Source organism: Salvelinus fontinalis, chromosome 4 (assembly GCF_029448725.1).
Source record: "Salvelinus fontinalis isolate EN_2023a chromosome 4, ASM2944872v1, whole genome shotgun sequence".
Lineage (NCBI taxonomy): Eukaryota > Metazoa > Chordata > Actinopteri > Salmoniformes > Salmonidae > Salvelinus > Salvelinus fontinalis.
In genome coordinates this window covers 11586504-11602604 of record NC_074668.1, presented here as the reverse complement: position 1 = coordinate 11602604, position 16101 = coordinate 11586504, and the positions used below count along the sequence as shown (strand labels likewise).

The window sequence follows — 16101 nt, the reverse complement described above, 5'->3', positions numbered from 1 at the left end:
CTAGCTTGGATGAGTATTAATACTAACTTTTTCATTTGACTTACAGCGGGGTGATATACTGTAGGTCATTGACCTTTCAAATAGCTTTAGAAGCAGGCATTACCATTTCAAATCAACACAATCAACACATACTTGAAATGATTCTGTAATTAACATGTTAAAGGAAAAACAAAGTATAAAGACTAACATAAGTGCCAAGTGCAAATGATGTCCAAAGATGTGGACATTGTTTCCCCAACACGTCATTGACAATGGGTTTTTCTTCCCAGAGAGAACACAGTCACAAAGTCCGCATCGACTAAGGGTGGGCCGAAGTGAGGTGCACTCCAGTTGGTGGAAGGGGCAGCAGGTCCTAACAGCCTCTCCAGGAAATGCATAGCAGACCACAGCGATGACAGGAGGAAGTGGAAAAAGAATCAGTCATGCGTTCATTCAGTATCATGCCTCCCCTGATAAGCACAACAATGTATTTGGTTTAATCTAGTTTGCTTTCACATTTTACAAAAAATGTTCCGCCCCTATACCATAACAATAATGTGTGTTTATTTATATACTCTCTCACTATAGAAATAAATTATCCAGATATGCCCTGCAGAAACGCATGTACTTTCAGAAGAATGACAGCCTTCTTTAAAACACGCCTTTCATCCCACGGAATAAAAAAAATATCCTCTTTTTAAATGTTACAATCTCTGTAGAAATGTTTTATAAATATATAAATATATACAAATAAAATGTAATGCAAGTTATTCTTTAAGTGCATGCCATATCTTTGCAAGCAACTTGTATGACATTGATCACACATAGATTTCTATACGCTCAACATAGTATTCCGAACACAAATTAGTGAACATCCTCAATTCCTATATTTTAGCCATTTAAGTTGCCTCATATTGTATGTTGGATTTTCAATATGACACATGTGTGTATTTCATGTTCCTGTATATTAAGAGCAGTCACTGCAGATCAACAAATCTTGTCCAGCAGATTTTACTGGCTGTTTATGTCTAATATCCCATAATTCACAAAATCCTATAACCAACAGATACAATTATGAACTGAGAGTGTCTGTTCTTGTTCAAATGATGTCATAAAAAAGTAACATGAACATGGTTTGGTTTCTCTCTCTCTCACCTTCAATAGGAATGTCTGCTATAAGCAGACTTCCCACCCTTGAAGAGTTCTCAGAATGCTGGGGACATCAGTAATTCCACTGCCTATAATTATACATAGAATCTCCATTTCAATTGTAAATGAACCAGTCACATTTGGATGCAATGTTTTCATCTTATGTTTGCACTACATTTGAACTTTTACCATGCTTCTCCCATGAATAAAACTGTGCTACTATGTCTTCCAATTCTCTATGAGGATTAATTATATGGCCTTGGCTCAGAGGATCTGGTATTCTGTCAAAGGTAGGGAGCCTCGTTCTCAGTGACTGTATGATGAACCAAAATTGATCCGTTTCATGTCAGTAAAGGCTGTTTCCACTTTTACCCAGAAGGACCTGCAGGGGAAACAAGGAAAACACATTAATGTGAGCATTCTGATAGGAAGAGGGAAATGCAATTGAACTTGCATAACAGCAGTAGCCATGGGAATGAACAGATTAAAAAAGAACATGACCACAATTCAAATAAAAGGATGGTGATGTTTTTTGGGTCAGAACATTATTGCACAATTCCTTTCAGTGCATTCAAGGTTACATTAAACTTATTTGTTAATAAAATCACAAAAATTGTGAACAAAATAGGACATTGTGAATTCTCTTATGTTTTTGATGTGCATGCAGCTACACCATAATAGCCAACATCAATAATCCAGTATGTGGTTGGAACCTTACACTTTCTAACTCACAGATAGATGTTGGTCAACCTGAATGCCTTGTACTTTGACTAAATATCTTTATCTAATCATCAAATTCAAATGGATTACTTCAATGGTGATTACACATTGTAGTAGAATGTTGATACTGTCCCTTTCTTTACAGTTTCTGGGTGACATAAAATCTTCTGCATTTTAAGTGTCAGACAGAGGAACTGTGTGTGTTTCGTACATTCTTCATAGTCTCTTGACCAATTCTTCCACTTGACAAATTCTTGACTGTAGATCTGTACAGCTGTATCACCATTTGAAAAACAAACAAGTCCCAATTGCAATATTGTTTATCTTAAAAAAGGAGATGCAGCTGATGTCTCTCCTTTTAATAGTCTCCAAAGGAGCATAATAATCTGATGTCTCTCCTTTTAATACTCTCAAAAGGAGCATAATAATCTGATTATCTCTCCTTTTAATAGTCTCTAAAGGAGCATAATAATCTGATGTCTCTCCTTTTAATACTCTCAAAGGGAGCATAATAATATGATGTATCTCCTTTTAATAGTCTCCAAAGGAGCATACTAATCTGATGTCTCTCCTTTTAATAGTCTCCAAAGGAGCATAATAATCTGATGTCTCTCCTTTTAATTGTCTCAAAAGGAGCATAATAATCTGATGTCTCTCCTTTTAGTCTCAAAAGGAGCATAGTAATCTGATGCCTCTCCTTCTAGTCTCCAAACGAGCATAATAATCTGATGTCTCTCCTTTTAATACTCTCCAAAGGAGCATAATAATCTGATGTTTCTCCTATTAGTCTCCAAAGGAGCATAACAATCTGATGTCTCTCCTTTTAGTCTCCAAAGGAGCATAATAATCTGATGTCTCTCCTTTTAATAGTCTCCAAAGGGGCATAATAATCTGATGTGTCTCCTTTTAATACTTTCCAAATGAGCATAATAATCGGATGTCTCTCCTTTTAGTCTCCAAAGGAGCATAATAATCTGATGTCTCTCCTTTTAGTCTCCAAAGGAGCATAATAATCTGATGTCTCTCCTTTTAGTCTCCAAAGGAGCATAATAATCTGATGCGTCTCCTTTTAGTCTCCAAAGGAGCATAATAATTTTAGATTAACATTGCTTCACAACTTTCCCAAACACTCTCTCTCTCTCTCTCTCTCTCTCTCTCTCTCTCTCTCTCTCTCTCTCTCTCTCTCTCTCTCTCTCTCTCTCTCTCTCTCTCTCTCTCTCTCTCTCTCTCTCTCTCTCTCTCTCTCTCTCTCTCTCTCTCTCTCTCTCTCTCTCTCTCTCTCTCTCTCTCTCTCTCTCTCTCTCTCTCTCTCTCTCTCTCTCTCTCTCTCTCTCTCTCTTAATATGTATGAGATGTATTATTAGCACTCTAATGTTTTGATAATGTACTGTAGGTAATCACTATTTTGATATCTCCATTATAGATGGAACGCCTCTGGAACAAAACTGTATTATTTGTCTTGTCATATTTCACTTTCCATTTTGTTTAATGTCTTTTCACTCTATTTCAATTTAGAGAGCATGTTTCCAATTGAAATTAAAGACCTAACCAAGTGATACATGTTGAGTATATCAACAATTGTGTCTGGCACTGTAGTACGATATAGAAGAGTATGATAGCTAATTGTTAATTGAAACAACTGTAATTGTGTCACATTTATGCATATTCCTCTTTGCCAGGTCGGCAAGCGATGATGTCACACAGAATTTTTAACCATCAGCTCAATGGATGTTAGAGTTTTGCACAATAAGTTTTACACCATCATTCTAAATGTCTGGAATAGTTTCCCACCCACAGGCACATGCAGATCATGTACTGTAGCTGGGTGGGTGGGATTCATCATTGCGATAGATATCTCTATATATAGTTCTGCTGTGGGCACACTCTTGTGGAAGTCTTTTCTGATCACCCTACAATGCCCATTTCCTTTTAGTGCATTTATGCATTTCTGTATTTCAAGGGAATTGTTCTTAATTTGTTAGTATTCAATATGACATACATAGAGCTGTACTACTTGATGAAGGCTAACACATTTATATTTTATTTCTCCAGAATAAAATGTTTTTTTTACTAATCTTATCCACAATGCGACCGGGCGAAGCAAGCCTGCAGGGCATAAGCTGATATCGCTACATCCTTCATGGCATTCCTCATGTTTGTTACATTTTTTTCATGTTTCTGTTTATTTAAAATGCTTGAATAAGCACCAATCCCTATCTAAATGTTGAATGCGGGTTAGTAAGCTTGTCCATGAGAGCAAAGACATCATGCATTGGATCTCAGCAGCGTTCACATCCCACTTTTTGTTTTTGTTCACACAGACTCACACACAATTTACACACACATTGCTTTCCCATGTCTACTTTAGAGCATTGTCAACATTTGTGTTGGTACAAAGGCAGTATGAAATAGTGTTATCGGCACAGTAATAGCCTAATCCTGCTCATTAGAAGGCTTGCTAGTAGGAGGTGCTACTATTTCCATCCACCTCCAGGGTATGCCTAATTTCTTCCCTTCCAAAGCACTGAAATGCTTTGTGCTTTCATACCCTTTTGATCATTCCTTTCTGAATGACACGATAACATAATAAAGCACCCACACACGGCCACTACTGTTTAATTACAGTTCTATAAATGTATGGTAAATTAAGATTAAAATACCAACATATGTTGATTGGTAATACATCTAACTAAGATTTAACCTCAAAACATCTGAGGTTAAACACTTTTGAATAGTGTCTGTTCAGTCCACCATGGGAGATTTGACATGGTTTGTCTTCGCAAGCTTAACTCAATGTGACTATATTTATTTTACATCTTCCTATAACCTAAGCCACCAGTAGATGTTGCTCTAGATTCAGTAGTGTGACACCCTCCCCATCTCAAGAAGTGAAGTATGGCAGTGAAGCAATAGCGGGTGACAAAAGCTACTATATGCCATCATTGTATTACTGTCTCAGCCCTATACACAGAGGTGTACTGTAGAATCTGGGTCAGCGGACGGATTTGAGGCAAGCTTGATTTGTTGTTTAATCCAGAGCATAAATGAATGACATGTTCTAACACAGCTTCTTGTTTCTAAAAAATCCCACCCCCAAAATATGATACAATGTTACTTCACATCTCTCAAACCAATCCTGCCAAACCCTTACACTAGCAGGACAGTTGTTAGATGCCACTCACTCACCTCACCGTTCATTCTCTCCTTGTGCATTTCTGAGCTCATGGCCACGTCTTCTAGCGCTCTTTTTTCCTCATCGTTTAGATAATCCACGTTTGAATCGAGTAGAAAGTGCTCATGAAATAGAAAACACTATAAATTATTTAGAAATATTTAAATTAAGGGTGATTAACATCAAACCGTTGTGGTGGTTGATTTTCGAAGGATGGTTTTCTGTGGTTTCAGGGAAGGGTTAGAATGAGGCACACAAGGCATTTTTGTAGGAGGGAAACTATGGCTGACACTGAGGCCGCCATTTTCTAACATGAGCTGGGATGGTGGTGAGGAGGAGGAACACTGATGGACAGGGCTCATGTCATCAGTAAATTCTGGCTGTAAGTGCATATCTGTGTTGTCAACGTCATATTGCAGGTCACAGTCAGGGCAGTACCCGTGATACTGGACCTTTTCACTGAATCGGACCCTCTCCCGGGTTGCCTGGGGGCATTTGGTCTTTTCATGCCGTAGCAAAGGCATTGGCATAAGTCCTCTCTCTTCCTTTGTACTTTTAGAGATGCAGCACGATAAGTCTCTGTTTGGCTTCCCTGGGAAAACACCATTACGCATAAGAGTCCCGTTAGCCTTGGCTAGTAGGCTCCCTGATAGTGGGTTCTTGTTATGCTCCTCTGCTTTGATAGGTGTCAGCCTGGGAGGGGGCAGCGGAGGGTGGGGCTTCTTCATCACGGTCAGGATGGCGTGGCTGACAGACGGGGGCCTAAAGATGGCGATCTTGATCTTGTCGATGCTGGAGGTTGTGGTGGTGGTGGTGGTGCTGCTAGAGCTGCTGTTCAGGGTGTCTGTCTTGGAACTGTCTGTCATCTCCTCCTCCAGCTGTAGGTCACACGTGAGGGAGTCGATCTCATGCACAACCTGCACCAGGAGAAAAGGAAAAGGAGGACAGTACATATTTAGTTTGACAGACATCGAAATATAACAGACTAATAGAGTAGAAAATACAGCAGCAGCCAAAATGTTACCGTATGAAGCACTTGTTGTTGTGCAACCTGGCTAGTAAATAGTTAGGCAGGAGGAGGGGGCTTCTACTAGGCTAACATATGGAATTGTTTTAAGATGGTCATACCAAGGATCATTTAGCTATTTTATTTAGAGTTTTAGGAACCCTTTAGGTATATAACAAAAAAAATATATATATACTGTATATAAAACAAATATTTGATGAAACATTGAATTTGGCCTTACTGTTATTAGCCCATAGAAACACATTGAATAACAGATTCATACATAGTCCAAAAAATGTATGCAAAGGAATTTTGTTTTAAAGTTTCTGTCCTATAGCTGAGAGATATAAGAAAGATACGGAAATTATTAGTATTTTTTTTTTTTTACCCATATTTACCCCCTTTTTCTTTTGCACTAAACTACTTCCATATAGATATACACTACATGACCAAAGGTATTTGGACACCTGCTCGTCTAACATCTCATTCCAAAATCATGGGCATTAATATGGAGTTGGTCCCCCCTTTGCTATAACAACCTCCATTCTTCTGGGAAGGTTTTCCACTAGATGTTGGATCATTGCTGCAGGGACTTGCTTCCTTTCAGCCACAAGAGTATCAGTGAGGTTGGGCACTGATGTTGGGCGATTAGGCTTGGCTCCCAGTCGGCTTTCCAATCCATCCCAAAGGTGTTCGATGGGGTCGCTGTCAGGGCTCTGTGCAGGCCAGTTAAGTTCTTCCACACCGATCTCGACAAATCATTTCTGTATGGACCTCGCTTTCTGCACGGGGGCCTTGTCATGCTGAAACAGGAAAGAGACTTCCCCAAACTGATGCCACAAAGATGGAAAGATGGAAGCACAGACTCGTCTAGAATGTCGGAATAGAGCTAAGCACAGGTATGCTGTAGCGTTAAGATTTCCCTTCACTGGAACTAAGGGGCCCGAACAATAAAAAACAGCCCCAGATAATTATTCCGCCTCCACCAAACTTTACAGCTGGCACTATACATTGGGGCAGGTAGCGTTCTCCTGGAATCTGCCAAACCCAGATTCGTCTTTCGAACTGTCAGATGGTGAAGCGTGATTCTTCACTCCACAGAGCGCGTTTCCACTGAGTCCAATGGCGGCGAGCTTTACACCACTCCAGCCGACGCAGGCATTGCGCATGCTGATCTTAGATTTGTGTGCGGCTGCTCTACCATGGAATCCCACTTAATGAAGCTCCCGACGAACAGATGATGTTGCTTTCAGAGGCAATTTGGAACTCTGTAGTGAGTGCTACAACTGAGGACTGACTATTTTTACGCACTACGCGCTTTAATAATCGGCGATCATGTTCTGTGGGCTTGTGTGGCCTACCACTTCGCGGCTGAGCCTTTGTTGCTCCTAGACGTTTCCAATTCACAATAACAGCACTTACAGTTGACCGGGGCTGCTATAGCAGGGCAGAAATTTGACAAACTGACTTGTTGTAAAGGTGGCATCCTAAGACTGTGCCACGTTAAAAGTATTTGAGCTCTTCAGTATGGTCATTCTACTGCCAATGTTTGTCTATGGAGATTGCATGGCTGTGCCCTCAATTTTATACACCTGTCAGCAAAACAACCGACGTGTATGTGTTCGTGAGAGTCTCACCTTTTCATAGAGGCATATCCATATGTAGCCAAACAGTTTGCACGCTACTTCAGACGTTTTCGTGTGAAGAACAATTTTTGGGATGTCTCATGGTCTGACAAACACCGCTGTAGCTCGGCCGTCTTCCACCGCAGATGCGGAAGGCCGTCATTGGTGGATGCGGTAGAATGAGACAGACGTGGACATCGACTCTATAAAGGCCCACTGCAGTCAAAAACTTGTTTTACAGTGCCTTCAGAATGTATTCACACATTTTCCACATTTTGTTGTGTTGAATTTAAAATTGTTAAATTGAGATTTTGTGTCACTGGCCTACACACAATACCCTATAATGTTCAAGTCGAATTTAGTTTTTAGACATTTTTACAAAGTTGAAATTTTTTGAGTCAATAAGTATTCAACCCCTTTGTTATAACAAGTTCAGGAGTAAACATTTGCCTAACAAGTCACATAATACGTTACATGGACTCACTCTGTGTGCAATTGTAGTGTTTAACATGATTTTTGAATGACTACCTCATCTCTGTACCCCACACATACAATTATAAGGTCCCTCAGTCATGCAGCGAATTTCAAACACAGATCCAACCACAAAGACCAGGGAGGTTTTCCCAATGCCTCGCAAAGAAGGGCACATATTGGTAGATGGATAAAAATCATAAAGCAGACATTGAATATCCCTTTGAACATGGTGAAGTTATTAATTACACTTTGGATGGTTCATCAATACCCCCAGTCACTACAACGAAACAGGCGTCCTTCCTAACTCAGCATGCGGAGAGGAAGGAAACCGCTCAGAGATTTCACCATGAGCCCAATGGTGACTTTAAAACAGTTACAGAGTTTAATGGCTGTGATAGGAGACTGAGGATGGATCAACAGCATTGTATTTACTTCACATTATTAACCGAAATGACAGAGTGAAAAGAAGGAAGCCTCTACAGAAACAAAGTATTCCAAAACATGCATCCTGTTTGCAATAAGGCACTAAAGTAATACTGCAAAAGATGTGGCAAAGAAATTAACTTTATGTCCTGAATACAAAGCGTTATGTTTTGGGCAAATCCAACATAACACATCACTGAGTACCACTCTTCATATTTTCAAGCATGGTGGTGGCTGCATCATGTCATGGGTATGCTTGCCATCAGCAAGGACCAGGGAGTGTTTTTTAGGATAAAAAGAAACGGAATATAGCTAAGCACAGGTAAAATCCTAGAGGAAAACCTGGTTCAGTCTGCCTTCCAATAGACACTGGGAGACAAATTCACTTTTCAGCAGGACAATAACCAAAAACACAAGGCCAAATATACAATGGAGTTGTTTACCAAGACGACATTGAATGTTCCTGAGTGGCCTACTTACAGTTTTGACTCAAATTGTCTTGAAAATCTATGGCAAGACTTGAAAATGGCTGTTTAGCAACGATCAACAACCAACTTGAAAGAGCTTGAAAAAAAAGTCCTAATATTGTGCAATCCAGGTGTGCAAAGCTCTTAAAAACGTACACAAAAGGACTCCCAGCTGTAATCGCTGGCAATGGTGATTCTAACATGTATACTTTCAGTTAAAAGTTTGGACACACGTACTCATTCCAGTGTTTTTCTTTATTTTGACTATTTTCTACATTGTAGAATAATAGTGAAGACAGCAAACTCTAAAATGACACATGGAATCATGTAGGTAAATAAAAAGTGTTAAAGAAATCAAATTATTTAATATATTTGACATTCTTCAGGACAGCTTTGCACACTCTTGGCATTCTCTCAACCAGCTTCATGAGGTAGTCACCTGGAATGCATTTAAATTAACAGGTGTGCCTTGTTAAAAGTTCATTTGTGGAATTTCTTTCCTTCTTAATGAGCCAATCAGTTGTACTGTGACAAGGTAGAGGTGATATACAGAAGATAGCCCTGTTTGGTAGAAGACCAAGTCCATATTATGGCAAGAACAGCTCAAATAAGCAAAGAGAAATGACAGTTCATCATTACCTTAAGACATGAAGGTCAGTCAATCTGGAAGATGTCAAGAACTTTGAAAGTTTATTCACGTGCAATCGCAAAAACCATCAAGCGCTATGATGAAGCTGGCTCTCATCAAATCAAATTTATTTTTATAGCCCTTTGTACATCAGCTGATATCTCAAAGTGCTGTACAGAAACATGAGGACCGCCACAGGAAAGGAAGACCCAGAGTTACCTCTGCTGCAGAGGATCAGTTCATTAGAGTTACCAGCCTCAGATTGCAGCCCAAATTAATGCTCCATAGAGTTCAAGTAACAGACACATCTCAACATCAACTGTTCAGAGGAGACTGCGTGAATCAGGCCTGCATGGTCGAATTGCTGCAAAGAAACCCCTACTCAAGGACACCAATAAGAAGAAGAGACATGCTTGGGCCAAGAAACACCAGCAATGGACATTAGACCGGTGGAAATATGTCCTTTGGTTTGATGCGTCCAAATTAGAAATGTTTGGTTCCAACCGGCGTGTCTTTGTGAGACGCAGAGTAGGTGAACGGATTATTTCCGCATGTGTGGTTCCCACCGTGAAGCGTGGGGGAGGAGGTGTTATGGTGTGGGGGTGCTTTGCTGGTGACACTGTCTGTGATTTATTTAGAACTCAAGACACACTTAACCAGCATGGCATCCACAGAATTCTGCAGCGATACGCCATCCCATCTGGGACTATCATTTGTTTTTCAACAGGACAATGACCCAAAACACACCTCCAGGCTCCTTAAGGGCTATTTGACCAAGAAAGAAAGCGATGGAGTGCTGCATCAGATTATCTGGCACTTCACACTTCACACCCGACCTCAACTCAATTGAGATGGTTCGGGATGAGTTGGACCGCAGAGTGAAGGAAGAGCAGCCAATGAGTGCTCAGTATATGTGAGAACTCCTTCAAGACTGTTGGAAAAGCATTCCTCATAAAGCTGGTTGAGAGAATACCAAGAGTGTGCAAAGCTGTCGTCAAGGTAAAAGGGTGGCTACGTTGAAAAATCTAAAATCTAAAATCTATTTTGGTTTGTTTAACACTTTTTTGGTTACTACATGATTCCATATGTGTTATTTCATCATTTTGATGTCTTCACTATTATTCTACAATGTAACAAATAAAGAAAAACCCTTGAAAGAGGAGGTGTGTCCAAACTTTTGACTGGTACTGTATGTAAATTAGATATTTCTGTATATCATTTTCAATAAATTTGCAAAAATGTCTAAAAACAAGTTTTCACTTGGTCATTATACGGTATTGGCGGTAGATGGGTGAGAAAAAAACTTTCTGAAGGCCCTGTATATAATGTATATTTCCACACTATGTGGTTGGAATAATATTGTGAAATTGTGAAAATTATGATAATGTCCTTCTAGTGTAAGAGCTGTTTGAAAAGTCTGCCTGAAATTTCAGCCTGTTTTGGTGGGATGGAGTTTTTGCCTGCCTGGTGACATCACCGGGTGGTTAATTAGTTAATAGACCAATAAGAGAGTTTCAAATCTCTTCCAATAACAGCTAGTCTTCCGTTTCCCCTCCCCACTCAGACCACTCGTAGACAATCCTAGCTACATTTTTTGCTTGAGAAATTGCTCATTGCTGAGAAGCTATTTTTGCTTCTTTTTGACCATTTTAGTTGAAAACAATCACAGTAAGGTACTTAATTGTTACCAGAAATGATTTGATATGGGGGAAAAAACGGCTTAATTTGGCCTTTAAACTAATGAATTATTATAATAACTTTGTAGACATATGGTCCTCTCAAGCCAGATTCGCATGCAACACAACAATATTACACAGTATTCTCTGATTAATTGCAGGTCGTGTTTGATTAATTAATTTGCTAGACGTATTTGTAAGGTAAGGGCAAACTAGAAACTACCCATAATAGTCCAATGAAAAGAACACACACCAAACTGTATGAAGACTCTAAATCAAAAGCAAGACCCTCTGGCTATAGCAATACTAACTTGATAACATACATGATCAGTTTATATAAGAATGAATTCTGTGAGTATGCTCTGGCACGTGGTGGACATATTAAGATGAAATTGAAATTGTTGAAAGCACATACTTGGCCCCTCCATACATTCATGGTTGAGGTGATAATAATATACCTACAGGACAGGCAGTGAAAATTGCAAAGACATCTCTTTGTAGCAAATGACTACATCTTCCCTTAGGTATGTTTACTAGTTTTGAGTAGAAATAAACCTTGATTACTCTATGTGTATGTGCATGTATAAAAATACACAATGTTCAACACTATTATGGAGATAGTCTGAAATGACTTGTTATTTTGTAATCTATTACTGACACAATACCTACTAATTAAGACCTTTGGTATAAGTTGCCTATCCTTTCACATTTCAGTGGTAGCCAATACTTTGCCAAACCATGTCTGCGAACAGTATCCACATAGTATACCATTTTAAAAGTCATTATATTTTTAAGTAATTGACGCTAGTGAAGTAATATCAGCATATCCACATTTAATGGAATATAAAACTGAGGTTGGGTAAAAAGCTCATGTAGAGTGAAATCTCCATGCAGTCTTATTAAATGGCTCATTTAGTGGGACACAAAAGAGAGTCACAGTATCCATTGCAACATGCTTAGGGGCATGATGGTTCTCTCTGTGCCAAGCATCTGGGTTCAGCTCCCCTTAAACATAGGCTTGAATCCAATAATTCAAGTGTGTGAGTTGCACTAGATAAATACTGCATCTAAATGGGATTTACTGAAACATTGGCTTTCACAATGAACTGATAATCCCCGAGGTGGGTTGTTTTAGTAGTGTACACTCTCCTAAATAGAATATTGATTTGTATTTTTTATTTCTTATTTAACCTTTATTTAACTAAGCAAGTCATTTAAGAAAAAAAAACGTATTTACAATGACGGCCTAGGAACAGTGGGTTAACTGCCTTGTTCTGGGGCAGAATAACAGATTGTTACCTTGTCAGTTCAGGGATTCGATCTAGCAACCTTTGGGTAAGATCGACGCTCTAACCACTAGGCTACCTTCCGCCCCAGATTGATGTTTCTATAACATTGTATTCAATTCAAATACTTGTTGAAAATGTTGAAAGAGTAGCATTATGTCAGAGGAAATGTGTGTCATGTATCCATCCATTACATCCATCAATTAAGAAGAACAGTGTAGGTTTCATCTAAAGTGACAACCTGTCGTGTAAGGGCGGGTATTTCAGGACCAGCAGGCCGGACAGTTCCTTTCGTACAAACATCTTGGTAGGCTACATCCACGCGTCAAAGCAAGTTAGATTTCGTGTCAATATAGGGACGATGGAAGACCACAAGGATCAATGTGTGAAATCAACAGAAAACAAATATAGTATGAGTTAAATAAATGAATGCACTAAAATTGATATTCCTGACAATTGTATATCACTTAGACACAATGACAGCGCTGACACAATCCTGATACTGTAACAAGGTGCCTATCGAGAAGAGAGCTGCTGTATAATTTGACAGGAGACAATTATCATAAAAACAGTAGGCTAGACTGCATTTAGATGATGAAATGCAATGCAAAACCATACCGGTGAACTACACGTGATTATTCATGATACATGTTTGCACTTAAATTATCAAATCCCAGTGTACGCACTAAGGCGCAGCTGCGTTGTCATCCTTCGCACATACAACGTGTCCTATATGTCTTTCATGTTCACTGATAAGATAGTTGGTCACATACGAAAGGGCAATGCATAGGCCATGGACTTAATTATATCTGAGCCTTCAGATGTGTTTATTATAGAACAATCTTTTTCCCAATCGGTAAAAAATCTATACCCTAAACATACCTGCATTAAAACAAAACAATGTTCATATCAAATAAAAAACACCAAACATAAGCCAGACATAGGAAACCTATTCCACTAACCTCTTTGAGTTCCTTGGCTACATCCCTCAAGTCTCCCAGTATGGTCTCCAAATCCTTCACGATAGTCTTGATCTGCTTCTTGACTTTAACTTTGGAGACTACTCCTTCAGCAGATTCTACATTTGATGTCCCTGACATTCTTCGTTGGCACAATGTATTTTTAAGGATCACAAGTAAATCCTTCCGCTGCCGTCAGACCACTTTGCCTATGCATGTTAATGTTCTGTTTTCTTCACTTTCCTCCCATACAGGCTAAATCACGCAATAATGTAGCGAAGCGTGGTGACAGCGTCCCGGCCAGCACGCCTGCGCAATAGAGCAAAGCAAAAATAATATTATCTTAAAAATGTTTAACAAAATAATGTTGCTGGAGAGGTGTTTCTAGACAGTCGCTCGTGATCATTCCGCCGTTACCTTTCAAAATTTCAGTCAAAAAAAACCAAATGCTGATATGTCACATTTCCTTGTGGCAAGATGCCTAGTCAAATATTCGGTCCATAATTTTAATCAGACTGAAATAATAAGAGAATGAAAAGGAACATGGTACATAGTACACATCAATCCAATCCAAGTCCAATATTCTAATCATAATGGTCCATAGGCTGCGCCAGACATCCCCATTGAACGTATTGTCTCTCAGAAATATATGTATATTCTATAGGCTACATAAGACAGGCATAGTATATTCATAAACTGCAGTTACTTTACTGAATAAATGACAAGTGATAATAATCCCATCTTCACATTGCATCTACATCGAAGCCTCCGTGGTGTCTGATAGCCTGTCCATACACCAGGGGAGAGAATGGTCTCTGCACGGCTGCGCGTGTCATGACACGCGCGCCGCAGAAGCAGGTCACCTAAGGCTGCTCTTCATGTTTTGATTTGGAAAGTGATACATTCGTGTTACTCACCATTATTTCCATAGTGTTATGGTTTAAAACAATGTTTTCCCGAACCGGTACACGTGACGTGTCATTACCCTCAGCCAGCACTTTCACATAGGCTATGTCATCTATTCCAACACCAGCACACCTGATTCAAGTAACCAACTACAGTTCAGGTGTACTGGATGATCAGGTGTACTGGATGAAATAGCCTTTAGATCACATTAGTCGAACGGCTGCGGTTCTGGATGACAGGTTCCTGGGTTAAAGCATGGCTGCATTGAAGCAGTTTGGGAAAGTTTTGCACATTTCTAGGCTTTTGTTGGAGGGTAAATATTACGGCCTCTTTAGACTTTCTAACTTTGGAACAACATAGAAAGCTTTCCAACTCACGATTACATAACATTCATCAAGTTCCTGGAATATTTTCCAATGGGCTTGTTTTTTCTGTTTGGACAACTCATCTTATATTGCTTGCGTGTTTATATGAGAAAAGCTTTTGACTTCTGCTTTTTGGGTGATTATGCCTATAGACAAACTTTAAGCTGTAATGAAAGAATATTTCCAACCATACTAAATCGGCAATACTGTAGGCTATTTTGATGGGTAGGGTCATTTACTGTTGAAGATCTCACGTCCAAGTTAAGCAATCACATCCATCATCATTGACCTGTGTGTGTCTTGCACACTTCACAAGGCATGGATTTGCTTGCCCAGGGTAAGCAATCATGTATAATACTTAGGCCCCACTTGGACATCTAGTTCAATTTTGGAAAAAGGGGTTGGGTGCTTCTGTGGTTTGGTCCGTATCCTCAAACCTTGACTCAAAACATGTCCAGGCTATTTTTGCCATATATGATCAGAGACAGGTGTGATCAATGATTTCATTTGAATAACTTCATATAGGCCCTATGACACGGTAGGCTATGTGAACAGACTAGAGATATTGGCTTTGTGAAGCTGTGGTTTTTAATTTGAGAAAAAAATGAAAGGACATTTAAATGCTCCCACTTCTTTTCATTGATTTTCTCATAATAATGCAAAATGCTGAAGGCTTACAATTGCAAGTATGTATCAGTCCAAGTTGAGTCACTCAAACGCCCACTAAATTGTCATAATCCTTCCTCACTCAAACAAAGTGATTTGGCTGGTAGTGCTGCAGCCTTACTTGTATGTCAAGAATTGATCTAAGATCCCATGATTGAGGAGCCCTTTAAAAAGTGCTCCTCAATGTAATTTTCGAACTATAGCCTAGACTACAGCCTATTAACTCACCTGTATCTCTTATTGGCCAGAGTCAGAGCAGGGTCATCATCACTTATGTTGAGCCTAGTATTCATTAGGCTACAACCTTTTAAGATATATTTTGTTTGCTTGGAGAACTCAATGACAATGCCTTGCCATCCACAATGGTTTGGAGAGTTGTGACATTTGTTTGACAAGCTTTTCTTTTTTTTCTTTTGCATCTTATGCCTCTAATTTGAATTCATTTATGCATCAAATAAGCACTGGATCATTATAGCAAAAAGGTTCAGCTCAAGACGTAAGCACTTTTCAGCAGAGGGCATTTAAGTAATTAACAGGTTAAATAATATAGGATTTATAATGGTTTGTACTTGGATCTCTGTGATTGGTTGTTGTTACCTT

The 16101-nt window shown here is 39.3% G+C and overlaps 1 protein-coding gene across 2 annotated transcripts; it reads right to left on the bottom strand.

The window, feature by feature from the left end:
- Positions 1–132: 132 nt before the first annotated feature.
- LOC129853082 (protein Largen-like) lies at positions 133–14368 on the bottom strand. 2 transcript variants are annotated; one of them, XM_055918766.1, is made up of 3 exons: positions 13568–14368; positions 5035–5937; positions 133–1510 (listed from the first exon to the last, which is right to left on the bottom strand). In XM_055918766.1, exons 1-2 carry the CDS (start codon positions 13703–13705, stop codon positions 5203–5205), a joined length of 873 nt encoding a protein of 290 aa, XP_055774741.1. In that variant the 5' UTR covers positions 13706–14368; the 3' UTR covers positions 133–1510; positions 5035–5202. The 2 variants fall into 2 exon arrangements, with proteins under 2 accessions (XP_055774741.1, XP_055774742.1); XM_055918767.1 differs by having other exon boundaries at positions 5040–5937.
- Positions 14369–16101: the final 1733 nt, after the last annotated feature.